At 30.7% G+C, this 14,332-nt stretch overlaps 2 protein-coding genes across 2 annotated transcripts; both read left to right on the top strand.

Annotated features, from left to right (window-relative positions):
• Nucleotides 1-4,853: 4,853 nt before the first annotated feature.
• On the top strand, nt 4,854-7,461 carry LOC107431929 (protein SPEAR3). Its single transcript, XM_016042959.4, has 5 exons — nt 4,854-5,441; nt 5,559-5,672; nt 6,560-6,627; nt 6,762-6,849; nt 6,975-7,461. Exons 1-5 carry the CDS (start codon nt 5,226-5,228, stop codon nt 7,089-7,091), a joined length of 603 nt encoding a protein of 200 aa, XP_015898445.1. The 5' UTR covers nt 4,854-5,225; the 3' UTR covers nt 7,092-7,461.
• Nucleotides 7,462-11,018: 3,557 nt separating this feature from the next.
• Nucleotides 11,019-13,474, top strand: LOC107431942 (aldehyde oxidase GLOX1). Its single transcript, XM_016042977.4, has 3 exons — nt 11,019-11,529; nt 11,652-11,815; nt 11,984-13,474. The coding sequence occupies exons 1-3, from the start codon at nt 11,134-11,136 to the stop codon at nt 13,149-13,151; spliced, it is 1,728 nt and encodes a 575-aa protein (XP_015898463.2). The 5' UTR covers nt 11,019-11,133; the 3' UTR covers nt 13,152-13,474.
• The last annotated feature ends 858 nt before the right edge of the window (nt 13,475-14,332 follow it).

The raw sequence follows: 14,332 nt of genomic DNA on the forward strand, positions 1-14,332 counted from the left end.
ATATATATATATATGTATATGATGTTAATTATGAAATACTTTTGCCATTGCCAAATTTAGAGAGCTAAAGTGTTCTATTTTTGTTGTGGCATGGAGTTGAAAGAGTTTCTAGATAGCTTACTATCATTGAAAGAATTTCAACTGTTTGTCTAATAAAACATTTGGTCTTTTGAGCCTTTGGGATCCAAAGTCATATGATAAGGAACATTTTGAATTTGGAAATTAACTGATTAGCTATAAATATAAATTTGTTCATTTTGAAAGAATCAAGGAAAGCTATGCGTCTAACAAATCATATATAGCTAACCAATGTTTAAAATAAAGAGCTTTTTACGTGTGTCACCAAGTATCTAAAACAAGTGTGTTCCTCCCCCAACAATTGGAGGATAACTGGTATTCAAAATTTATATATATATATATATATATATATATAATCAACCAGGAGACAACATGAAATCAACATAAACAAATAAAAATGCATTAAGTTAATCAGAAGATGGATTTCTGAATCAACAATATCAGAAATCATATCCAAGATAGATCATAAGAGCACTGGGGATGTTGGTTTTCTGATTGGTTCATTTCAAAAGAATAGGAGACAACTGAGGACCATATGCATTAATAGTGCCATATTTCCAAGTAATAAGTGGGCCATTTAAGAATTTAATTTCCTACATATATATATATATATCATATACATCTATAGGGGTCAATTGTTGAAATGTGTGGTATCTCCACATGTGGGTCAGGAGCTCTCTCTTTGTAGTTCCCAATGTCGACCCAATTCCAGTTGTGCCAAACATTTATAATCCCTTAATTATGCTAATCCTTTTAGAGACGTATTGTACTTCCATATCTCATAAAACTATATAAAAGAGTATGGAAATCGCCCACTAGGCTTAACATCATGGCTAAGCCTTTTGCTCCATTGGCAAAGCTTCGATGAGAGATCTAGGGCACCTACAAAGTCGCTCCTCTAACTCAATCATGCACATTAATTTAAGATAAATAGGGGGGAGAAAAAAAGCATTTCAATGCACGGCCACTTAATCCACCTAACCTACAAATTATACCTATTAATTATAATTTATAGGTTTACCTTAAATACATATTATATCATATATAAGTAAGTTTTTTTTTTTTTAATTCATTTTAGATTTTTATGTATTTTTATTTTTAAAATTATTTATTTATGTTATAAATCTAAAATCTCAAAAAACAATTTATTTTAATATCAAATTAAATTATTGTTTCTCTCAAAAATTTGAATTACTAAATTTTAAAAACTATTGAAAGATGGTTCATCATTTCTTTTGTACCCTTCTCACTTACACATATGCAATATTATATGGGAAATTTTCTTTTTCTCCCTGACTAGGAAAATTCATATCAATTCTAAAATCCATCTTTCTACCCCTTTGGTGGAAGTTATGCATATTATTTAATTAGTTATATTTCAATGGTTCGACAAAAAAGAAAAGTGCATGTTTTTAAACTCTAGAACTTTTTGAATTTTTATATATGCAAACAGAAAAAAGGTTAGTGTACAATACATAGAAAAAGAAGCAAATTGTTATTAATGGTTATCGAATATATGATCAGGATATGGCATCAAACATACTAAGCTAGCTAGCAAAAAAGTGATATAATGTATATATGATTCATATAATATGAATAATCCATCTTTTTTTCAGGAATCTTGGAGGATTCTTTTCCCCTTTATGAAGTCTTACATAAAAAGTTTTAATTTTAGAGACAAAGTTCAGTCCCCCATTCATCACCGCAACCTTAACCATATATATATAAGACTAAGAGATGGTTTGGTACGAGTCCCCGTGTGCTGTGTATCAGAATAATCAATTTAATGTTGACAGGGGGATCTTATATTATAAGGGATTTGAGTGTGATTTGGATGGATTTGGAGGTGGTGGGGTTTTTTTTTTTTTTTTTTTTTTTTTTCTCCTCAAGCTTTCCCTTTGGTTCTTTATTAAACATTTGCAAAAAATAAAAAATAAAAAATAAAAAACAAAAAACACAGAGAGAAGCACCGTTTTCCAAGGGATTATTTAGCTTAGCAAATCGTGTGGAGTAATGCACCCTCTAAGTTTGCATGTGCCAACAAATCTACATTAGATATCATATATTCTCTGCATCTCTTTCCACCATTTTTTGTCTTTGTTTTTCCTTTTTATAATATTCCTACTAACTCCATCACCCCGATCAAACATAATCCACCCTTTTTAATTTTCTTAATTAAATTACCAGCTGTATTATCTTTATTAATATTCTTCCTTCTTCTTATTCGTATCATATTAATCTTTCCCTAATTATCTTCTTTTTTTAGTATAACATACATAGATGGTTTTATAATATTCACTTTTTCTATTGTGCTATATAGCGCAAGATTATTCAGTATAATACTAAATTGGAGATTTGCAGCAAATATTAATTATATGTTCTTCATGGCTAATGGGAAACCAAAACAATTACTAAATTATATACCTAAAACTTAATTTAATATTAAAAAAATGACTAGTTTATGTCAGACAAAAGTAGGAATTTTTTATTAATCTTAATATATTAATTATTGGTAACATTATCGTGAACTGACTATGATACACGTGGCATTTTATAATTAGCCAATCCCCTGCCAATCACACCCGATTCCATATTAATTTCGAATCCATAACAACATGTTTAAAGTATCATATAATATTTTTGAATCATCTGATTCACGACATGAATTTTTTTAATATAGAGTTTTTATTATTAATTAATTTAGTGAAAATGATAATAGCATTCCTAAGTAGACTAGGACAATTTTCACACAGCCAATGGCTTAGAGCCTCGGTAATCGAATTAAAATTTATGGACCTGGTTGCATGTAGGCCACGAGAATAAGAAATTGAGGAGTGTTCAAATATATTCAATATAATTGGATTTAAAAAATACAATCTCATTTTTTTTTATTAATTATTTTAGTATATTTAACAAGAGTTTCATAAGCTCAGACATTTTTTTTAATTATTTTTTCTTTCAGTCACCTAATGTTTTGAAAGGGAGAGATAAGAGACATTATATTATATACTATAAATACCATATGGATTGGGTTCAATTTTTGACCATTAGAAACTTGACTTTTTAGTTTATGAAATGGGATAAGAATCAACACAGAAGAAATGTGGAAGAATTCTCTTTTCTTATCTTTAATGTATAATTATATATGAAAATATATTGTGTATATTACAACATTAATTATAAAATCTTTATAATTTGGTTTGGATTCAACTTGGATTTTGACATTATCGGGTAAAAACCCAAAACCAAAGCAAAGTTGTTTATATAGTACTTTAGGATGAAGTATTTAATTAGTTGAATAGGGAAAAGATTAGGCAAACAATGATTGTCTTAGTTATAACTTTTTGTAGTTCCAACTCCAACCTCGGTAACTTTTGAAGTTCAAAAATAAAAAAAATAGTAAAAGAATTTATTTAAAAAAAAAATGGGGTCGTAACATATGATAACATATAATAATACTATATATTAGCAATGTTTATGTTTATAATAATATTGATTTGCTTCTTATTACCCAGCAAATGGCATACTTAGGAGGAATAAATGAGGATGTTTTGGTAATTACATGAGTTCACATGTTTGTTTATTAAGAAAATGAAGCACTCTGTCACTTTCCACCACACAAACAACTCATAAAATATGACCCACAAATCATGCGTGAAACAGCTCAATTAGATTTGGTCCCTAGTCATTACCAACAATATCATATCTAATTCAATTTATGGCGATCTTTTGGTCAAATCCTCCATATTTAGCTTAAATATTAATCTTTTTTCTATCTTTTTGAGAAACTACTTAAATCCGCGGATATATGTATAATAACATAGATTCAACACTTGAGCCATACGTGATATATATTCCACGTTAATTAATTTAACTCTTTTATGACAAAATTCTTAAAAGGAATTCAAGATTTTTACTTCTCTTTGATGCATGCCTAAAGATTCTAATAATTCCGCCTACAGAAAACAAAAATCCCAATGAAGCTGCAAGGATAAGATTTCTAGAATCCACGATTCTGAAATTAATTATCTTTTAATTAATTAAAGAAATATTTTCGTATATGGGGCTTAGTTTTTAGGTACACTGAAGGAACCTGGAAAAATTACTTATTATAAACATAAATATAAGCATGAAATTTTGTTAACAAAAATATTAAAGTGGGTATAAAATTAATTTTGTATCTGATGTTTAAAATATCCCAAAAAAAAAATTTCCTCTCATAGCTGATTCTGTTAAAAATTATTTGTTTAATGAGAAATGCCAGCTACCCATCTAATTCTTTAATTTATAGATTTATGACCTACATATATATATATATATATATCTCTAAAGGTAGCATATGGAAAATTTTCAGCGAAAGTTTGGCATGTATTCAATCCCTATTAGTTTAAACATCTATATAGTAAGCAAATGGCAGAGAGAGATTTAAAATAATGAAAAAAAAAACAATATATATTTTTTCTCCAAGGGAAAAAAATATATATTTGGAGAGACGCTACGTATTAGTGGCAAAAGTGCGTCTCTACAGCTTGTGGGGTACTTTGTTAGCCTAGAGAATCAATTTTAAAAACACTTAAAAATCGCATAGACAATCGCTTTCAAGTGGGAGTCTCTAAAGTCCACAACTAAAGGAAAGAAATTATTAAAAAATAAATTGATAAAATAATTATTTAATAATATTATTACAATAAAAATAATAATCAAATTATGGAAGTTCTCAAAGTTTAAAGGCAAAGAGTGGAGAAGAGAAAAAATAAATAAATAAAGAGCATAAAATCTAGGTATATAAAAACATTAGAATCTACACACAATCTGATCCAGCGATGCAATAATTACTGGGAGAGAAGCAAAAGCACCTTAAAAAAGGCCATTGGAGATCTCTGATTTCTCTGCACCTGCTTGCCAGAAAGGGTTTCTCCATCAGTCACCCAAAAAAATTTAGAGTTTGGGATTTGCAAAAGAAAAAGCTACAATATTAATTATTACTCTCTTTCAATTCCCTTCCCTTCCCTTGCTCTCTTTCTCTTCCTCCTTCCTTTCCTTTTCTCTTTCTTCCCTCTCTCTGTGTGTTTGTGTTTCCTCTCTCTCTCTCTCTCTCTTTCTCTCTCTCATACATATATAACACAGAAAAAAGCTAGAGAGAGAAGATGAGCAGCAGTTATTTTGGAGAGCCAAACATGGGAAACGAAAGAGGAAGTGGTGGGTCTTCTTCTTCATCATCAAGAAAAGGAAAGAAGAATAATTCAGACAAGCCTAAGCAGCCTCAGAGAGGTCTTGGTGTTGCCCAATTGGAGAAGATCAGATTAACTGGTCAGATGTGTCATCCTTCTCTTCAAACTCCCTATTCATCCAATTTCAGTAATGTAAATCCCACCTTAATTTCCCTTTCCTTGGTAAATTAAAATGAAATTCTCATGGGGAATTATTATTATTTTTATTATTTTATATATATTTATATATGTATGTATATGTACATGTAGGATGATGCAAGAGTGCAGACAGCTTATTCATCAATACCATCATCATCATCTTTTTCTTATTCATCATCATCCCCTTCTTCCTCGGCCTCTTATGGTTTCAATGCCAACATTATGGTATGTTTCAACTTTAATTTGCTTTATTAAATTTATTTTCTTTTAAATAAGGTTATACATATGTGTATATATTATATCTACTAATTTAATTAACAGTTTCATATACACTTGACATATTTGTTGATTAATTTGTTATTATTTGAATATATATGATGGATCTTTGGGGTGTGTGTGTGTGTGTGTATAAATATATATGAAAACACGATCCATCATCTCTTTTAACTGTTTTTGCTATATATGCTGAATTGCCTATTTATGCAAGTATACTAGCTAGGGTCCAGGGAATGAAATCACTTTGATAACTAGGGAATTGAAGAAGAATTTTGGTTCTCTATTTGTTGGTGAGTGTGTTTATGTTTTATAGGAGTTTTGCTCAACATCATCCACGATCATCACACCACCAGATCATGCTTCTGATCAAGATAACGTCAGCAAGGGATTGGAAAATTTTCACTTCCAAAGACTTTGAGAAAGAAAACCCTTTTGTGATTCGAAAATCTATGAGTTATCACTCTTCTTAATTTCCCTACTGATTGGCACCAACCCTAGATACTTGCACCACACCAGAACTAGAAATATAAATCCACAATTTCTGCAACAATATATATATATATATATATAATCTTCGTTTCATCCTTATCATCTCTACCAAAATATTATACATGAATAATATGGAAAGATTGACTCAACCGCATCTTTAAGAGCATCATATCATAGTCATATAAATTATATATTGCGGTGAAAAACATATATTTATATATGGTAATTAAGAAAAGAAGGATAACTTTGGATGGATTTAATTTTTAATGCTTCAACTTGATTTTGTTAATATCTTTAGTGGTGTGGTTCCAACTAAAATCTCTAAATTATTATATGGTATTTTACAGATGGGGCTAGGTGAATATGAAAGAGCAAACATCAGATATGGTGATTCCCAGCCTACTTCAACAGCAAGGTACTCTTTTATATATATCTTTCTTAAAATGTTCTTTTGTGAGATTAAAATCCCGGTTCTCTTTCTCTTTCTCCCTCTTCCTCTCCTTTTTGCTAGCTAGATTTCTAATGGTATATGAAATTTGCTCAAACCAGATGGGACCCTAGCAATGCATACACTGAGGCCCAACAATATGTGCAACAACCCAACATGACCAGACACCTTCTTAATCTACATGTAGAGGTTGTTATATTTGCATTTTCTTCTTTGATTTAATCCTGATTGGCAATGTTTACACCCATTATTGGATTATATATATATATATACATACTGATATATGTACCTCAATTTTTTTCCCCTTATGATAGGATTCTCAGCACATGAAAGGAAAAAAACATAGAAGTAATTCAATGGGTTCAAGCAGTCAGAATTCTGAAACTAGTGACACTCAAGAACTAGATTTGGAGCTGAGATTGTCCCTTTAAATAAGCAATGTTGCCAAATTGCATGGGTTGTAATCAAACTTATGCTTTTTTTTTTTTTTTTTTTTTTTTTTTTCTGTTATCTTGAAATCCCAAAATGGATGAATGTGAAAGTTGAAGAAGACCAATGAACTGTATAAAAAGTGTCATTTGGATTGATGGAATAGTGTAATATTGACAGGTAGATTTACTTTCTGCCTTCAACTTGCATTTCCTTTTCATCATTTCTGGAAAAGAAATGAGAAAATTAATTTTTCTCTCTCTTTTTCTCCAATTTCTTATAATTCTGATTGGTATTAACTAGTGTAGCTGAAGGGAATTAAGCATATCTCTAATTAACTGTATTAGAGAATAATTTGTATGTAGAACAAAAACTTTATCAATTAAATCGGATTTATCGATTAGAGGGAAATGTTTCTATTGTTGTGACGGATGCTGTTGTTGAATAGTTAAACTTTTTTAAAGATGATAAAAAGGGAATCAATCAGAGAGAATATCCATATTAAGCAAATTGATTAACTGGGTGTACTATATATACAAGTGGGAGATTATAGCTTTTTTAGCTAGCTAGATTAAAGTGATGGACAACTTTCAAAATCTCTGAATAATATATTTTCACATAAATTATCAATACTAAATATATTAAACATTTACCATATATATAAGAATTCATCTAATTGAACATGCATTATCAAATTAATTACCTTGGACAAATTAGTACGTATATATATATATATATATATATTTATATGCATGATAACTACTATTAAGATTTGGGACTGTAAATGTAGTGGCACCCAACATGTTTTTCTTGTCAAAGTTGAGTTAATGGAAATGAAATAGTCATTTATTTTAGGTATATGTGCTTATTAATATCAACTAATATGATTATTAAGAATAATTGTGCTGTTAAAGAAGACACCGATTTTGACGACTGTCCGTTCTTATTGCCAGTACAAATTGACTTAATATATAGCTAATTGCAATGTACACGAGCCTTACTAGGGCTTTAATGCTAATTGCTAAGTGTGCAATCTAGGTCCTATTAACGAACCGGTACTATAAATTCTAGGAGTTTCTTTTTGTTAAACTGAATTTTTAATTTTTTTTTTATATTAAGAATAGAGGGATTTAAATTTGAATCATTATTTCAAAAAACAATATTAAACAGTACCCACAAGGACAAAACTTGAGTTCTAATTTGTGCTAGCAAAGCTTTGTTTCCTGCTAATGTTATATACATACATGTAGTTCTCCAGCTAATTTCTGGAAAATCTTTAGAAATTAGAATCTATATATGCTCTTATTTGACCCCGAGCTAAAAAATTATTTTCTGTTCTTAAAAACAGCAACTACTTGAAATGTTGTTTGTCAAAACCTAAAAGAATTAGAGTTCATTTTTTAAATCACGGCAAACAAATTAACCTACATATCTTATGCATCGGTTTCTTATCAGCAAGCCTAGACGTATGGCACCTTTGGCTTGAATTGTCAGTTGTCACCCGGGCCATAAATTTTTTGCATTAATGATAATTATGGATCATTGGGAACCATACTACATATTAATATTTACCCCCAAAAAAAAAAAAAAAACTGTACTGTATATATGATATATGTTTTCCTTCTCTTAGTATATTATATATATATATATATATATATAATATATGTATATGTTCACATATAGCAGCCCTTGAGGATGTCATTAATCACGTGTAGAGAGTAGTAAAGCAATTTCTGTCCTCGTAACTTTTAATCACTCCTTTGAACCTGTATCCTGGGTTTAAGAGCTACGAAGACCTAACCCAATCAAATTAATTTGACCATATATATTCTTTTTTGGTCATTTGAACTCAACTTTTTTTTTTCCTTTTTTTGGCAGCAAAGTAAATTGAGGAAACTAGGGTTTTGTATTGTAAAACAACATTGAGAAAAACAAAAATATGCTTATTGGTTTTTACGTGTTTTCATTTGTCTTGTCATTATGTATATGAAAGTTAGGTAAAATTAACCTTCAAATTAATTTTCGTCATGATTTTCCTAAAAAAGTAATTTAATATAACAAAAGTTTTCTACTTTCGACGTGGTAGTGCTAGAAACAGCTGAATTGATGTCAATCAATGAAAATCAGTTTATATACACTGGGAGGCTATCATTATTAATCTTTTCTATCCTACATATTATATATATATATATTGTCTTCTAAATTTTGCTGTGACATCGGACAAGCTTTTTGACGCCAAGAGATTTTTTATTTTTTTCCCAAACGTATTATACATAATCGGCAGTATTTTAGTATTAAAAGATTGTCCACGTCTACCGTTTACAATATAAAGTATAGCGCACACAAAATGATTTTTTCTCGCATAAAAAATAAAAAGTAAAAATTGTCCAACATTTTTTTGGTCAAAGAACAAATATATATTGTAACCAAATGGATGTTAAGTTGCAACAATTTTGATGAATACCGTGTCCTATATCTGATCAATCCTATTCAAATGTCTGACTCGAATTTAGTTTTGATCTTTGCGATTAACTAAAAAGTACTTTTCCAGTTCGTGAAAAATGCATTTAGTTATAGCCAAAACTTTTAGTCTTTGATTTTTATCATTTGAACATAATCATTTTTGCACTACAAAATATTACACTTTTAGTCACAAATTTTCACTTAAATGATTGATGTTTTAAAATGATGAATTATTATAAGTCAATTATATTTGTATTTTATCCTTCAGCTAGTTTCTAAGATTTTATCGTAATTGATTAGTTAAATATTTTTGAGCATCCATGTGTTATTGTTTAAAGCATTTGAATTGTGAATGTTGGTTGTCCTATATATGATATAAAAATATATATATATATATATATATATTTTAAACTTAGACGTTAAAAATATACAATCAATTTTAAAGTTATTTTCTATTAGCATAATGCACACAAAACTATTTATATGTATTAATTATTTTTATATTTTATTATTTTTTTAAAAAAAATTAAATTTCATGAAAAATTTTATTTTTAAGAAACTTTATAATACTTGTAAAGCCTTTAAAAAAATATATTTATCTTAACAATATTAATACATTAGCTTGACATTAGATGTAGGCATTATCATTGAATATTAATTTATTTAAAACATTGTACATATTACTAGCTTATGTAGCATATGTATATTTATAATTTACGTTCCATTCCATTCAAGATGTTCTAATATAATGATAATTTTATCAGCAAATCACAAAAGCCCAATAAAAGAAACTCAACTTTGAAATAAACTATGTTAATGATTGGGCATTGATAATGTGTATGGTTCCAAACAAATGGATGGCATTAATTCTCAATCTCTCAAAAGCTAATTCTTAATTACTTTGGGTGTTAATTAGCTGTCTCGGTGATAAACATTAGAGAAAACCTAATTGTCAGTTAACTAATATAAAGTAAAAAATAAATAAAAACCACGAAAATATTGTTTCTTTTTTATATATCACTTAGGAGCACACATAATAAATTAATCTAATATGTTTTTTTATAGTATACCAAACATTTAAAATATATGTTACATATAAATGTGGTCAATTTTTATTTTTTTTTCTTTTCAAAAGGAGGATAAATATATTTGGTTCCACCCAAAAATACGTATATCTGTGTTTGTGGTTTGAAATTATAAGACTGTTTTTAGGGTCAGCGAAGTCATAAGAACTCATTGCTAATGGCCTCTTATTGCCTGTGGAATGAATGAATTTTTTTCCAACCGACCATATAGCAACTATTAGGTAAGTCTTCCTCTAAACAAGGAAAATCCAAAGACTACGAAAAAAGAAATCACAAAGAATAAAAAAAAAAAAAAAAAAAAAAAAAAAACATATACTATTTTGGCAAATTTCTTTTAACCGCGGATTCATTTGTAACCTTTAAATTCAAGAGACGGAGAGGAAAAGCAGGGAAAAAAATAAGAGGATAGCAATAAAGACCCAGAGAGGAGTCCTCTGTGTTAAGGTAAAGGAGTGGTTTCTTTAACCCCCTCTGCCATTGAAGAAATCTCTCTTCAATGGCTGCCTTCCAAAAGGCTCTGTGTCTTCTCCCTCTCTTCTTCATCCATGGATATGCACAATTTTTATTCAGAAACCCTTTCGCTCCATTCTTCCCTAGACCTGCCGAAGGATCATTACGAGTAGATGGAAATGCACAGTCAGATTTTGAAACAAAGAGCAAGGGGACATGGCAAATTTTTTCCAAAGACTCTGGTGTCTCATCCATGCACATGCAATTACTTCCCAACAACAAGGTCATAATGTATGATGCCGCTGCTTTCCATATCTCTAATATCAAACTTCCCAATGGAGTTTGTATTCCTTTCAAGGATAAGGATGGTAAGGAGCTTCAGGATTGTTGGTCTCATGGTGTGGAATTTGACACTGACACTGGGAACGTTAGGCCACTCAAGGTTAATTAAATTAAGCTTTCATCTTCCAATATCTTAGTTATATATGTCTAATTGAGCTTGTTATATGTGTATATATATTTATATATAATTAGATGCATTTTCTAATGGTTTAAGCTGAACAGATGCAATATGATCCGTGGTGCTCATCTGGAGGACTTTCGCCTATTGACGGTACATTGTTGAGCACCGGTGGTTGGAATGATGGTATTAAAACCGTTAGATACATAGCACCCTGCGAGATATGTGATTTCGAGGAGTACCAAACAGCTTTGGCAGATCCAAGATGGTATTTATAAATATTTTTATATAATTATTTAAATTTGGATAGAGATCTTCTGTTTCTATTTTCCTATCTTCATTCTTATTTGATTAATGATAGAATCTTACATCATACTAAAAAACATATTTTTTTTTATTTTTTTGGTTCACTTTATTATTATGATTTTTTTTAAAGGTATGCAACTCAAATAACCCTAGCTGATGGTGGGTTCTTGTTGGTGGGTGGACGGAAGGCATACACATATGAGTACGTCCCACCAAAAGGAGCAAGCAACGAAAAAGCAACAAAATTGGCTTTGCTAGACCAAACCACAGATTTGGACGAGAACAATCTCTACCCTTTTGTCCATCTTTCCACAGACGGCAACATCTTCATCTTCGCCAACAACAGAGCCATTCTTCTCAACCTCGAGAAGAACGAGGTGGTCCACGAATTCCCAGTCTTAGATGGTGGTTCTCGTAACTACCCGGCTTCCGGAATGTCAGCTCTTCTCCCCATAAAACTCCATGTTGACAACGCTGAAGTAATCCCGGCAGAAATCATGGTATGTGGAGGTGCAAAACCAAATGCATATGGTTTAGCAGGGAAAGGCCAATTCATTCCAGCTCTTCAAGACTGCGGTAGGATCCAAATCACCAAACCCAATGCCGTGTGGAAGAAGGAATACATGCCCTCTCAGAGAGTCATGGGAGATATGTTGATCCTTCCCACCGGGAAACTCTTGATCATCAATGGTGCTAAGAAAGGTACCGCCGCATGGGCTTACGCCGAAGATCCTAACTTGGTTCCTGTCCATTACGATCCAGACGGTCCAAAAAACAAGAGGTTTAAGGAACTCAATCCGAGCAAGATTCCAAGAATGTACCATTCAACATCAGCTGTGCTTCAGGATGGGAAAATTCTTGTAGCAGGAAGCAATACGAACCCGGGATACGATTACAAGGCTAAGTATCCGACGGAATTGAGGGTCGAAAAGTTCTCGCCGCCTTATTTGGATAAAGAACTCGACCAACATAGACCCGAGATCGTTGAATTGGCTTCCACGAAGAGGTTCACTTATGGACAAACAATCATTTTCAGGTTTAAGCTTGAGGACGAAGTTTTGAGCAAGGCAGATATAAAGGTGACAATGCTAGCTCCACCATTTACGACTCATGGTTATTCGATGAACCAGAGGATGTTGATCTTGGGTAAAAAGGAAGTGACAATGCATCTTGGAGGTGTTCAGCAAGTTGTGGCTGTGGCTCCTCCTTCTCGTGTTGTTGCACCACCTGGGTATTACCTAATCTTTTTGGTCTATCGTGGAGTTCCTAGCAAAGGAATGTGGGTGCAGATTATGTAAATTGGACAAATTATCATTTTTTTTTTTTTCTCTCTTCTTGGATCCGAATTGATTGATGGATCGAACGTCGTCTTCTTCATAATCTTTGGCACCCAGAGCGATGTTGCTGTTTCTGATTTAAAATTTTAATATAGCTTACCTAAATTTTCGTCGATTTTTATTTTATATCGGCTATAAATGTGCCCACTTCCAAAAATTATCACGGTTTTGCCAAATCCTGAATATATATGTAGGAGCAAATTTATTCTTTGTAATGATTTGAGTCCACAAAATTTGATTTTGTCCAAGTTAAATATACATTGATTTATTTATTCATTTTTTTATGGGATGGGTTTTGTGTGTGTACATGTAATATATAATATATGTTATTATTATATATTATATATTATTGATACGCAAAAATATATATTATATTATGTATACATACACATTGCATGTTTACATGACTTATTAACTTCTTTTTTTTTTTTTTTCTTTTTTTCTTTTTTTTTTGTCTAATAAAATTCCATACACTGAATCAAGAGAACACAATATACCTTCATCAATCAATAAACAATAAAAAAATAAACAAACATTTAGCCCTACTTGTTATATATTCAATGAATGAGGTGTGATTGTAAAACAGTAGGTCACAATCATCCAACAGTTGTTTAGCCCTACTTGAATTTAGTTCCACCAACTCACAGCTCGGTCAAGATCAAGCCACGCGTGCATAAACGTACATTGAACCTATACCGCTTATTTGGCAGAGTGAATCACATGAAACATGCTTTATAGCAAGTTTTATCGCTTTGAAGAAAACACCAAATTTAACTTATTATTTCTATCTTATTTAAATGCTGAACTGTACCACCACATTGATTTGGTTTCAAATATTTCTCCGTCTACAAACTTGGAAATAATACAATTTTTTTTTTCTTTTTCTAATAAATAGACACTTTCAATAAACTGTCTGGTAAATGATGATATAGCATACTAAAAATATTTTAAAGTCAAATTTTAGTGCTGGTTGACATTGAATTCGTGTTTTATTATAACACACGGATAGTTTTGGTTCTGAAATCTCCAGGCGGTGCTCGCGCTTCTCAATCATGGAGTGTTCTTTTCGAGTACCATAACGCAAAAAGACACCTACTTCAATTTACACTACTAGAATGAAAAACAGAGATACAAGATAAATC

Source organism: Ziziphus jujuba, chromosome 11 (genome assembly GCF_031755915.1).
Source record: "Ziziphus jujuba cultivar Dongzao chromosome 11, ASM3175591v1".
Taxonomy (NCBI): Eukaryota; Viridiplantae; Streptophyta; class Magnoliopsida; order Rosales; family Rhamnaceae; genus Ziziphus; species Ziziphus jujuba.